Source organism: Nilaparvata lugens, chromosome 11, assembly GCF_014356525.2.
Source record: "Nilaparvata lugens isolate BPH chromosome 11, ASM1435652v1, whole genome shotgun sequence".
Taxonomy (NCBI): Eukaryota; Metazoa; Arthropoda; class Insecta; order Hemiptera; family Delphacidae; genus Nilaparvata; species Nilaparvata lugens.
Window position 1 is genome coordinate 33,663,027 of NC_052514.1, and position 14,505 is coordinate 33,677,531.

General features: G+C 35.0%; 1 protein-coding gene across 5 annotated transcripts in view; it reads right to left on the reverse strand.

Annotated features, from left to right (window-relative positions):
• The window catches only part of LOC111055159 (spectrin beta chain), a 156,604-nt gene that overhangs the window by 74,011 nt on the left and 68,088 nt on the right, over positions 1-14,505 (reverse strand). For all 5 annotated transcript variants that reach the window (XM_039438264.1, XM_039438261.1, XM_039438265.1 and 2 more), the window contains exons 3-8: positions 10,846-10,976; positions 8,940-9,134; positions 6,479-6,767; positions 4,841-5,141; positions 2,370-2,595; positions 1,034-1,248 (exon numbers count right to left, since the gene is read on the reverse strand). In XM_039438264.1, the coding sequence (XP_039294198.1) occupies positions 1,034-1,248; positions 2,370-2,595; positions 4,841-5,141; positions 6,479-6,767; positions 8,940-9,134; positions 10,846-10,976 (1,357 nt within the window). The remainder of the gene's footprint in view (positions 1-1,033; positions 1,249-2,369; positions 2,596-4,840; positions 5,142-6,478; positions 6,768-8,939; positions 9,135-10,845; positions 10,977-14,505) is intronic.

Genomic DNA, 14,505 nt, shown 5'->3' on the forward strand with positions numbered 1-14,505 from the left:
ACATATAAATATGTTTATATGATATATAAATAAAGGATATATAAATAGTGGATCTGGTGATACTGGTGATATATAAGTAGAGGATCTAATACAAACTATCACAGATACTGGTAATCTACAAAGCCACTTTCATTATAACAAACTGAAATCATATCTTTTTTCATTGCGAGTTTCATGCCCACATAGCCTTTAGCCTGTATGAGACAATAAAATGAAAAAATCACACAACTGAGGAAGCAATTAATTATGCATACAATGGACAATACATAACTGACAATTGTATGAAAATTACATACTGAGCAGAAATATTGTATTAAATTTAATACTTTCGTTGCATTATGATAAAATCTGTGAATCAGGAATATCAAATATTATACGATACTACTTGCTGCAAGATGGAATGAATAGCACTCAATTCATCAATTCATGTAGAAATATAGTGACACAATTAAAAAAGAGAGAAAAACTATAGTCTGTGGAAACCTTAGATTGCAACATTGCTCTTATGGAGTACACCACTGCTAGATTTCACAGAAGCCGGAAAGCCTGTGAGCTAATTGTGTGAGAGAAAGGGCGTAGGTGATTTTGTTATAATCAGTATGGGAAAACAGCAACAGTGTTCTCGTACGGAATAACATTGACCATAACTCAACGTGATGCATAAGGTTTACACCATAGAGAAAAGATAGCATAAGAAGATATCCCGTAGTATAGGGCGTGTCAGGTATATGTTTCGAATTTTACTGTTAACTCAAGCCGATAGTCCTATAAGTTATTTTTCGTGAAGATATTTGACGCTGGTAGTCTCTCATATGCTGTGCCGTTCTTACGGCTAAAACGGTAATAATAGACAGTAGTCGACAGTAATTGGCTTCAGTTAACAGTGAAATTTTCAACATGAACGACTTATACCATGGGGCATGGGATATCTCCTTATGCTATCTCTTATCTATGGTTTGCACGGACTATGGCAACCAATCACTCACACTCACATTTCAATTGTCTATAATGCATAAATCGCAACGTAACTGACCTGGCATTGATGCGATCGACATCGTGATAGTTCTCGGCGTCCAACTCCTCGCTGACGGTGACGACGGCCTGCACCCTCTCCTCGTAGGCGAAGATGTCCGTCTCGATGGCCTCGTGCTTCTTGGCGGCCGCCTCCACTGCGGCCAGGTCGCATCCGAAGTTGTCCTGCGACACCAGCCGCTGGTTCTCGCTCAGCCATGTCTCGCGCATGCTCGCCTAAACAAACACACAAATCATTCAATGAAATTCCGAATCATTCAACAGATTGACAGTGAAACTCACTAGCGAAATAGAAAACTAGGTGAAATTTACTGTAAAATAAGTAAAGAAAATGAAACTCTTAAGCTGTATCTACATGCTGGCCCAGTCGCTGGCGCAGCCTGCAGTGTGACCAGTTCCCAATGAAGGCCAGTGGTAGCCAGCGTTGGTAAACCACTCATCCACACAATTGGCGCTGGCAGTCGACATTGGCCTTCATTGGGCCAACATGTAGAGATACGGCATTAGACTGGCCACTAACGACAGGACATGATGTGATGCGTGTGTGCATGATGTATTATACAAATGTTCATCATGCACACACACATCTTCATCATGCTTGTTTTGTCATCAGAGAGAAGCTTCAAACAAAAAAACAGCTGTTTGTCAGCAACTTATAACATAGAATAAACAACCAATAACAATTATTAATTACACTGGAAACTACAAATTATAAATATACAAAAATAATTTAACATTACTTTACATTAGTCAAGGTTTCACAAACTCAAAAGTGCATGATTATGAAGGAATAAATCCAATTAAACTCAAAGTTTTCTTCTTCATACATAGTATTCTTTTGCAAAATACTTTCATAATTTAGTTGCTTTTACACATTCCACATTGACTCTTTTTATCTCATTTTCCCAATTGTATCAAATGAACTATATCTTAAAGATTCAAGTTGAATCCAAAAGTCAAACATTTTCAATATCTATAAAACTTGAAGAAAGGTACAGCCTAGTGGAATCAAGTTTCTGTTCTTGCAAGCTTGACTTCAAGTTTGCAAAATATATTGAATTCATTTTATACAAAACTTCAAGTCAAATAAACTTGACCAATTAAAACAAAAAAGTAGTAAATAAATAAGTAAACGTCTCTCTACTTTAAGCCGTTATTTAACCGTTGACCCTCATTTTAAAATAGTTGCCGATTTAAGGGTCTCATATCCAAACCCTTATGAAAAAAATTTCGGTGTGAACGCTCCAATAAACTAACCACTCTCACAAAAAAATTCCGGTATAAACGCGCTCATATCCCAACACGGGTCACAAAAAATATGTTAGTTCGGAACCAACCTTGCGATTGAACCTAGCCGCCAACTGTTCCAATTTCTCCTGTCTGATGAGTTCCTCTCTTAGAGCCAACTCTCGTTCGTGTTCTGCCTTTTCCAGCCTCTCCCACGCCTTGTTGATGTCCGATATCATTTTGCCCTCTTTTGGCGTGTAAGGCTTCTGGTTGTTAGCGCGCATTTTCGACTGCAGTGTGAAAAGCAGCACTTCAAGGTTGCCCTTCTCAACGAACCTGCAAATAGAATTGCAATAAATAGAATACAATTCATTCTTATGGGAGTGTTCACGAATTGGTGGAGTGCAAATAGTGCAAAAGCATTATTGATTCATATGAAAGTGGTTGGATCACAAATGTATTAGAATACAATTCATTTTCACGGGGATGTTACAAAAATGGTGGACTGCAAAATTATTGGAATACAATGATTAGTTTCTATGGGGATGTTCAAACATTGCTTGATATGTGCAAAAGAACTAAAACTCAATTCATTCTTATGAGAATGTTCAAACATTGGTGGACCGCAGTAAGTACAAAAGTATTAAAATACAATTCATTTTTATGGGGGTTTTCACACATTGGTGAATTAGAGACAGTGCAAATGTATTGTATTCCATCCATTCTCATATGTGTTTTACAACACACACATAAGAACCTATGGTTTTATTTAAACTCAGCATAGCAAAATTGTTCCTGCTGAGGAAGAAAAGACAGCATAATTGAAAGAATAAGACGTTGATGTTGTCAATAGCATTATAGAGGTATTGAATGTCAATAGCATAGTTGTTAATAGCATGTAGTCAATTGTCAATAGCATATAGTGGTATTGAAAACATCAGCGTCTTATTCTATCAATTATTTATTTATTTATTTATTAGATAGAGCGAACAATACAATAGTCGGAAAAGAAAAAACAGGCTATTGTCCAAAACTTCTTCAATTTCCTGATTTTGTCACAAATCGTCCAAATATTATGTAGGTTATGTTCACTTCAATTTCAACACCAAATCTTCAATCTGAAACTATGAATCAGAATAAAACAAAGAATTTCAAATTTAGATAAATTGATAATGAAACTTCCGTTAAAACAAAAACGAAACTTCAAATATTCACAAAATATAGAATAAAATCACTTAAATTTTTGAGCTCGAAAATATCACTTTCACCATAGCTACAATTATGATGGAATACCACAACATCTCCCACCATACAATCAAATTATGAAAGACAGCATTCCTTCAAAATGATAAGAAACAAGGAAACGGTGATTCTAATTATTTAAAAACAATAAGAGGGAACAAGTTGATTGTTTCAAACTAGAACAATTATTGAAAGATACATATAGTGCTAATTGTCAACTTCGAAGCTCTACTGACTAAAAACTATTACAATTTTGATTGCACAAATTATAGATAAGGCGTATAATTATTATTGAACATTTTTATGAAAAGAATCAAGTTACATGAAGCAATTCATTTTTTGGCACTGTCAACATGAGAAAACTTGTGTTAAGGGACAATGAGTTGCAGTAGCCTCTAATTTTAAACATATCAAATAGACTAGAATCAAAATGATAATTTTTAACGTAATAGAAAACAATTTATTATTATTTTAACGTAATAGCAAACAATTTATTATTTTATTTATTCAATGATACAAAATTATTATGTAAAATAATTTGGGGGAGGATCAACAGGCACGACCCAAAACTATTCCTCCCCCGAATTTTGATTCACTAGAATCGATAGATACATAAGAACAAGAAATTAGTAAAGTAGAATGTTATTGAATGACAATTTTTTCCACATTGAGCCATTTACTTTCGTTTGTAAAAACACTTATCATTGAAATGATGGGAAGAGAAACAAAAAGGGGAGCCATGAGCTATTTCTCTTCCAAAGTTGGATTAAATCAGTTGTTTAGACAATTCAATTTGAAAACGAAACACACAATATAAGTCAAAATAAAAACAATGAAATCACTTCACTTGTTTGGGCTACTTTTTGAAAATATATTAAAAACACAATATAAAAACATTAAGTACCCTTTTTTAATGTTTTATATATTGTGTTTTTAATAATTAAAAAAAAAATACCATCAAAATACAAAAATCTGCCGACATGGACGCTCTCATAACCTGACCAGCATTTCAAAATAGTTGCCGATGTGAACACCCCCATATCTTAACCCATTTCACAAAATAGTTGTCGCTCTGAACGCTTCCACAACCTAACACTCATTTCAAAACAGGTGCCGGTACTATACTCACTTGGGCGGCTTCTCGACGGTGCGATAGTTGCTGAACTGTGCGAGCTGCTGTTGCACGCCTCCCACATGTGAACTGCCATATCCTGACCCTTATTTCAAAATAGTTGCCTATGTGAAAGCTCCCACAAACAGACCTTCATTTCGAATTGCCGATGTGAACGCTCCCATAACCTAACCCTCATTTCAAAACAGTTGCCGGTGCAATACTCACTTGGGCGGCTTCTCGACGGTGCGATAGTTGCTGAACTGTGCGAGCTGCTGTTGCACGCCAACGAGTGAGTTGGCAAAGCGGCGGTCGCCGAGCGAGTCGATGGTGGCCTGAATCCAGAGCAGCAGGTCGGAGGTGAGGCGCTCGTACTCACTGACCATGCGGTCGTTGTCCATCGCGATGCCCACCACCTTGCCGATACGCTTGCCCTGCACCGTCTCCTGCTTCATCTTGTTGAAGTAGTGGTAATACGTCACCACGTACGTGATGATCGACTTCTCGTCCGGCTGCTCCACGAATACATCTGCACGACAACACACACATGTTTGCTTACATTCACAAGAACATAAATAGGAAATAAATAGGAAATGTATAAGGAAATAATAAGGAAATGGACATAGGAAAACAATAAGCACAAAATTCTTCTCCTTCTTCTCAACAAAAATATAGGTTGGAGTTTTTACGTTACGCTTGAAAATGAATGGTTAGTATTGTTAGAATTTGTACAAAAATGAAGCAGATAGTCTTTGATTGAGTTTTTCAAATCAAATCAAAAATTCTTTAGTGGTTCTTCAACAACAATAAATATACAAAAAAAACTTTCAGCAAAAATAAAAGAAACCAATCACCTGCAAGGAAAATCCTGTGCGCAGGTGAGAGTTGCTAATACAATTTCTATATGGGTTATCAAGAACTTGATGAGAGAACAAAAGATGGAATAAGAAATTATATAATATAATATTTAATAAGAATAGATGATGAATTAGTGGAGTAAGGGTGAAAGAAAGAGAGAAACAATGAAATGAGAAGGAAAGAGAGATGGCAAACATACGGTACTATTGAAACAAAGATAAGAGTTATGTTCGGAAATGTATGTGAATTATGACTAAAATCATAGCCACCTGTATTAGAGGTGGCTATGCTAAAATTTGTAAAACATGAAACCGATAGTCACCAATTGAATTTTAAAGGTTACGGTTGAAAATGAATAGGGAGTAAAGTTGTAATTTTTACAAGAATGAAACGGATAGCCTTCAATTGAGTTCGAACAAAACTCCCAATAAGTTAGCTATAAGATCAACCACTAACGTAATTTCTAGTTCGCACTTTTGCCAAGTTGATGGCCAAGCCGGAAAACTTGGTTACGTTTGTCTTGCTATCCACACTACAATGTGACCATTTGTGGATGCCACTAGCCTTCGCTTGGGTGGCCTTAGCTCGCCTCATCTCGACAAACATTGTAGCGAAGGCAAGCGCAGGCACGTGAAGGCGAGCGCTGGTAAAGCAGCCAGATGAATATATAGACACGGTATATATAGAGACACTCTAAAACATATAGACACACTCTCTGAGATGAATAAATAAATAAACCATCCGTTGTTGGTTATCAATCTTGTTTTCACTATTATTATGTATTACTATAGTATTTTAATATAACTTCAAAGTGAAAAAAACACTCACATTCTTTGGTGTGGCGACTCAAAACTGAGTTTCTGTTTGGCTTGAAAAAGTGCAATACCAGCACAAAACGGTCGTCGCCACACCAAAGAATGTGAGTGTTTTCTCACTTTAAACATATATTAAAATACGATAGTAATAAATAAACCATGTAAATACATGGGCATTTATTTATTTGATTACCTTCAGGATCGAGCAGCTTTGTGAGGCCCAGCTTGTCCTCGGCGACAGTGAACGCGGTGTTGAGGTTGTGCATGGCGTTGGACTTGCTGAGCTTGTCAAAGTGCAGCAGATCGGGCCGGTGCTTGTGGATGATGGCGTTGAACGCCAACCCGTCTCGCCAGGATGTGGTGAAGTTACGCACGTTCACATTGTGGTAGCCGGCTGTCTTCATCTGACACCATAGCAGCAGAGCGTCCTTCGCCGACTTCGTCTCTTTGTTGTCGGTCTCCTCGATTGTGATGTCTTGGATCTGTGCACACAAAACGACATGCATTTTATTGACAATAGAAACAGACAATTATTATCTTGATTGTAAATCTTGGATATGTACAAGCAACAGCAACAAAAAGTTTAATGACAAGAACAACGGGAAAGTCATAATTAATTGTTGACTGTCTCCTCGATTGTCTTGGATCTGGACAACAGCAAAACGACAAACATTTTATTGACAATAGAAACAGACAAGTATTACCTTGATTGTGAATCTTGGATATGTACAACAGCAACAACAAGTTTATTGACAAGAGCAAGTCATACTTGAATAATTGTTGACTGTCTCCTCGATTGTTATGTCTTGGACCTGTGCACACTAAACGACAATCATTGTATTGCCAAGAGCATAAGGTACTTCTTGCGATGTCTTGGATCTGTACAACACCAACAGGCAAGTCATACATCGTAAACGATGTTAACAAAATTTCAAATTGATGACTACCTACCACTCCGAAGACTTCTTCTACTGTATTGTAATGATGACAATCTTCTTTATTCCACAATACAGTAAGTAAAAAAATGATACATAATATGAAATATAAATAATCAAGTACTTAAATTAGGGTTTCATATTATAGATTACGGAATGAGCCTACATGGGTAGGCTACATGAGCCAACTGTGGCCTGTGCGAAGACTCAAGTTGGGATTTCAAGTAGATATAATGAATCTTTATGAAGGGGAAGGAGAAAGAGAGCCAAAATTAATTCAATTTATGACGGTAATTTCATTCAAATGATAGTTTTGTATTGTAGAAAGTCATTCTATATTGTAAAGACCGTCTGTATCGTATAATCAATCTGTATTGATATAGAGTCAGTAGAAGTCAAGATAATTATAGCTATAGTCAGTAAGAATAGCTAGTGACATTCAAATTAAAACTTGTAGGGTCTCAGTTCATACCTATAAGGGTCATTTTTTCAACCTCCGATCAAATATCATAAGATACGGACTAACGGTAGGAAGGTGGTTTTCACAAATTTGAACAGCTTTTCATCCCACCTAACGCCCTGTTGCGGCCAGATCGTCAATTGTTGTCGAGTTATAGACCCCAAAACATGGCAGCCTCATTTGAGTCTCCCGCCAGGTGCTAGTTGCGTAGTGTCATTCGTTTTTGCAAGCAAAAAGCAATAATTAACATTTCCTTAATTTTTATGTACCTATGTATTTTAGTTAAGTGCAGTAGCATATACTTATATTTATTTTTTGAAAAGCTTTTGTATTTTATTTTTGGCCAAAAATTTGTCAAAATTTAGAATGAATCTAACTAGGAATTATTCAAGTTTACGCAGTAAATGTTGAGAAATTGTGTTTGAATGGTATCGCAAAATGAAATACGTCAGTTAAAATGAATTTCCGTAATCGTTGTGATTCATGACAACTCGGCCTCACAGTGCTGGTGCAATGGAACGGCTTCTCCAGCAAATCAAATTGCATATAATTTCGATCACCCACCATACAAACTTGACTTGGCCACTAGTAACTTATACTTTTCCCAAACTCAAGTCATGACTTTCAGGGCAGAGCTTCCAAACGAACGAGGAGCTCCAAAACAACGTCATACCCCACTTAAACTCATTTGGAGACAGCATTTTAAGAAGAGTTTTGGTAGGCTGGCCCAATCGTATGAAAAATGCATCAACCTCCATGGCAATAATATTGAATATAATCATGAGTGTAAATAACTTTTAGTGGAATTATTAGTTTATATAATACATTCGCCTTTCATTCATGGTCAATCGGAGACTGAAAACAAATACCCTTCGTATTACGACCATTTCTTGAGAAACCCTACACTTGTATTGTAAATGTATTCTTGTATTTACACTTGTAATTTCTTGTATTTACACTTGAAAATGGCTCTTGCAGAGTTGAAACTAGTTGCATTATGAAAAATAAAAGGCACTTGATATATTCTATTTTGTTTCAGTATACTTTTAGTATCCCTAAATATGAAAGAAAGTGAGTTGATGAATGTTAATGAAAATGTTTGTTAAGTACCTTTTCATAAATATTTTTCATTTTAAATGAAATATAAAAGGGTAATAGATTATTTTCATACTATTTCCACAATTGCAGTAGCCCTATAGAAAAGAAGACGTGAATATGGACCATAGAGCTGGAAGCTCTACCTGGAAGCTCTATCTTACCTGGAAGCGCAGAATGATGGTCCAGATGAGACCGAGACTGAGGCGTGGGTTGCCGTCGACGATGTCGTGTGAGCCCATATTCTCCAGATGCACCCTCTGCTCCCTCAGGAACTGCAGCGCTTTGTCTACATTCTCCAGGCAGTGAATGCGCATCTTGCCTTTTGTTGGTCGGGGTAGGCGTTCTCCCGACAGCACCTACAATCAATTACAAATCAAATTTGAAAAAACATGATATTATGATGAGTTTGAACCCCTTAAAAATCTGAATCCGTATCCTCCCTTTGTTATTTTATTCATTTTCAAGATAAAGGGCCGGTTTCCGAGCTCGGGATTTGGCTAAGTCCCAGACTTAAAACAGCTGGAGTCAGAAAATTAGCTTTCCAAAACGGGGCGTAGTCGCAGTTTTTATAACAGTAGTCACAGTTTTTATTTTCCCATTTCTAAAATTTGAAAAGTTTTTCCGTGACGAAAATAAACATTTCTAAATATTTCAAAATAGCTGAAACTTCACACTATTTTTTCTTTATTCTATTTTGTGTTTAATTTTCTAGTTTTTTGAAATTTAATTCAAACGTGACTATGACAATGACTGCGACTATGTCCTTTTTCGGAAAACCAATTTTCTGACTCCAGCTGTTTAAAGTGAAGGACAACCAAATCCCGAGCTCGGAAACCGGCCATAGATGTGTTTGCCATAGATCTTATCAGACCTATCAATGTGATAATTTATGAAAAAATATCAAATATCTACAAGCTGTACACTAATCTCAAGATCCATCAACAAAGGCTGCTCTCATACTGTGTTACAGTACTAATACTGTTAGTTAAGTTGTATAAAGAAGGAAATGCTTTGATATGTCAAATGATGATGACTGCGTGTGAGTGTGCGTTATTCATTATATTATGGCATATTATTTTAACTCCTATTCACGGACAAGGGGCTCTGCGAAAGCTCTTTCAAGAATAGTATTTTTGTTTGCATTTGGCTGTGATACATGTTAAGTTACATTTTCACCGACGTCCCAGGAATAAATTAAAATTATGTATAAACTATTATAAGTTTAAAGTAAATCATTGTTAATGTTTTCAAGATACAATAGTGATTCCTTGTTATTATTATTTATATTAAACATGTTGATAAGTGTATCTTTTTAATTGTTATTTATATTTGATATTGGTTGATGTGGTGTATTTTTGTTTTACACTGATGTAAACCATTACAATTTGAATTTGAATTATCACATTCTGTTTTAATAGGGCAATTTAACAAACGCAGAAATTTGGATGAATAAGTATTATGTTAAAAATCATTGAGTTATTTCCTCGGGCCACTCCCGTGTTTAGGATGGATTCGTTAATCTGTCGCTCCCAGCTGGCAGAGGCCCTGGAATTGATCAGGTGCGACCTGAAAATTCTGACACCAGACCTGAACCACTGAACCAGCCAGGTCACTATCTTAATAAAGTAAGGAAATATTATTTCTATTATCTCTGCTATCATTCTTGGAGTTATAGTAATTTAAAAACCGACTATTCTTTTAAGGATACCTATTATAAATCAGTAAAACTGAAACGCATAACTGTCTTACACTGAGAACTTTGTTTTCAAAAATAATTCTCTAGTTGAAAAACTTTTTCCGTTAACCTAAATAATATGTTTCTGAACATTAAAAACTGAATCTATAAATTTGAAACAAGCTACACCCAAAATCAAAAAATCATATCTTTTAAAACAAATTGTTCCACGTGCAATTAGTTAACCAAGCTTTTGAGGATTCAAGTACAGATTTCCAGAAAATACAGAAATACAATTGGAAGATTTCCAAAAATTAACCTTACAACAGATTGAACATCTGAATGAAGGATTATAATCTAAATATATAGATGAATATGATGTACTATGATACCTCTAATAGTTTCAGCAGCATTTTTCCATCGCGCAAATCGACGTACAAATCGCCGATGCGTGAGTTCACACGCACCAAGTGTGAGTTCACCCATTTCTGAAAGGTTTTCTTCTGTACGCTCTCACGTTCGTCTGTGAAAAGAAAAAAAAACCTGTATTACAGAAAATCAACTACATCTTACATCTTTGATGTTAAAAAACCTTGAGGATGTTATGAATTTATTGTTGAAATTACTTGAAAATATATTGCATTAACATAAAAGCTGTATTTACAGGGAACTGACATGACAGTTTGAACAGGATTCATAAAAATCTAGATTTGAGATTCAGAATATAATGGAGTAATGAATTTGTTGGAATGTTTGAGGAAATTAAGGATAATCTCTCATTTATTTAGTTACAATTAACAAGGCGAGCAACAGGTAAAAACTCAAATTTGCTTCCTCAACTATAAGAAATTCAATGCATATTAAACATGATTTACAGAATAACATTTAATCAACAAAGAAGTCTCATACAAGTTTCATCTGAATCATTTCAATCCAGATTCACCCTTACTCACAGGCAATAGCCTATGTAAAGGTATTTCTCATTACTGTCATATTCTGTATATTGTATAAAACAACAAATTGTTACTAATTGTTACTATAGTCTTTATTATGCTATAGTTATGAATTTTATGTCATATTGTAGTACTACTGTATTTACTGTTGTGCTGTGCAATATACATCAATGTTGTAAAGTGTTGAAGAGAATATATTTGATTGATGTCTTCTCTAAAAATGAAATAACATGTTATTGAATTACAGACATTGGAAAACTTCTATCAAAGCTTTAAACATAATAATAATCACAATATTATCATCCAATGAACTCATCAGAAGGTGAAGTTATTCAGGAATCATTATTTTGAATACTAAAAATTGTTTCAAGAATTTACATATTCAACTTGGTATAACAGGAAAAATTACAGCTTTTATTTCATGACAAGCACGCACTGTGTTGAATAACATATTCATGCTGTACATATAAAATAGAATTATAGTACCCTTTAAAATTAATAAAATATTAAAAAACAATAATACAAATTGTAACGTAACTACTAGTTTTGGTGATCACACCATCGTCAGGTTATAAAAATAAATCTGCTGTATAATATGTAGATTTAATATAATATAGATTTGCCAATAGTCATCATTATACTAATATTGAAGCAAACTTCAAGAACGGCCAGATAGATATAATCTATATTCACCAGAAAATATAGAACCTAATAAAGTAACTCCAATAGTCTCTGGTATTCACTGAATATATGAATGAATGAGTATGTTATAAAAAATGTATGAATGGGAATGTGTATTCACTCCCCTCCACAATTGACTAGCCCTGCAACACTATCATTGATTAGATACATCCGACTCTCAACTCAACAGTGTCAAGGCCACGCCAAACTAAATATAATCAACTCTTATAAACTCACTGTATAAACTTACACTGTATAAACTCAGGGGTTGTTTAGCACAATGATATTCAACTATTTTCAGTAGTACCAATTGGAATCAATGTATTTTTGGAAGAATAAATTTCAATTCAATTCAATTCTTCCCTACATTTTGCAATAAATACCATTGGTTCTTATGGCAGTGTTCACACATTGCTTTCAAATAAATTTCATTGGATCTTATGGCAGTGTACATACATCAACGTGTGAACTCTTTTATAAGAGCCAAAGAATTATGTTTTCACACTAACCTCTCAATTCAATCACAACAGTATCGTAATAATCCTCTTCCTTTCCCATTATTCACACAATTTCCTTCTAATAAAACTTCCAAAAATTGGAAAGCACAAAACTTCCAACATCGAAAAACGAAACATTTACGAAAAAACTTCTAAAACTCGGACAAATTTTTGACCCCAATCAGCACATACCAAAACGATGATGTTAATGCGAGAACTATAACGCGGTTACTGCACTTGTAAAACATTGCAATAGAGAGAATAAGCGAACGGTCTTATCAAAGTTGAGAGGAAAAACGACCAACAGTAATCAGAAATATGGTCAGTTAATGGAAACCGCGAGTGCTCTATCGCTAAAAGTATGTGTCACCAATTCAGTGTAGAATCCTAGTGATGGGATGAGTGTATTATTAGCCTTAATGTTTCACTATTATTAAAAGATGATTATCTTTTTCAAAGAATATGATAAATACTGTACTACAATGTGTGTTCAAAACTATGTTTAAATTTGTATACAAATTGACAAATTGACAAATGAATAATTGTATTAGATAAGACAACATTGAACTGTATCAGACATAAAATTGTAAAACTGTATCACAACTACTCATTCGTAAAAAATTTAGGCTAGGCGCACAACAGTTAGTCAAGACAAGACAAGACATGATCAGACACGTTTAGTCACAAACTTCACATTGTTACTTATGACGCAACTCACACTGATTAGTCATTGCAATTAGAGATGTCTTCATAAGCAACTATGTGAAGTATTGTGACTAAACGTGACTAGTCTTGTCTTGACTAACCGGTGTACGCCCAGCTTCAAGATTTATTTATTTATTTATACTTTTCACAAAGAAGCACTGATTGGGAGAGAAAAACTAAGGATACTCCTTGTACTATTTCTCTCCCAATTTAGACAACATTTTAAAAGTTAAAAATAGGGTTATGATTTCACTTAACAAAAATTTAGTTCATTTTCACTCAAAAAATATAACAAGTTTTGGTTATTACACAAATAACTATTAGGCCAGGCGCACACCAGTTAGTCAAGACAAGTCAAGAAATGATCGGACACGTTCAGTCACAATTCTTCACATAGTTGCTTATGAAGACATGTCTAATTGCAATGACTAATTAGTGTGAGTTGCATCACAAGCAGCTACGTGAGGTATTGAGACTAAACGTGTCTGATCATGTCTTGTCTTGACTAACTGGTGTGCGCCTAGCCTTAAGTAAGCCGAAATGATAACTCAATAAATAAGATATTGAGACAATTTCAAGTCGTTTTATTACAATTGGACATCTACCAAAACCTCACATTCACTACAATTAGTAAGTGTAGTCAAGTGGAAATTGTTAGGACAGGACCTTCTCTTGTATGAATTTCTAAATGAATTATTAATTATTTAATAATTATTAATTATTTATTATTTATATATTATTAATTATTTATTTATTTCTAAATGAATTTCTAATTTGTTCTGTGAATTTCTAAATGAGTTGTGATTTATGTGAATGAATTCAGTCTGATAATAAATTGACTTGTAAATGTAGGTCATACTTACATACAAAATTGAATGCGACTTGATAAACACAATTTCAAAAATTCAATTATTGCATATTTTTGTTTTCACTACTGCCGAAGCTAGTGTGTTACACCTAGCTTGTAAGTTACACCTTGTGATTCCTGTGTATCAACGTAGTAGTACTGTATTATCAGCCTTCGAAAGTTGAAGTCTTAAGGTGCGTACAGACTGTCGCTCTGCTCCGCAACCGAACGTCACTCCAGCAGAGCGATTGATGATCGACCGGGGAGCAACAATGGTTCGACCGGGGAACGCGAGAAGATCTAACATCTTCCGTAACGTTCATGATGGGTGCGTGGGCGGCGCGACTGTAGTTCGATGGAGGAACGAGG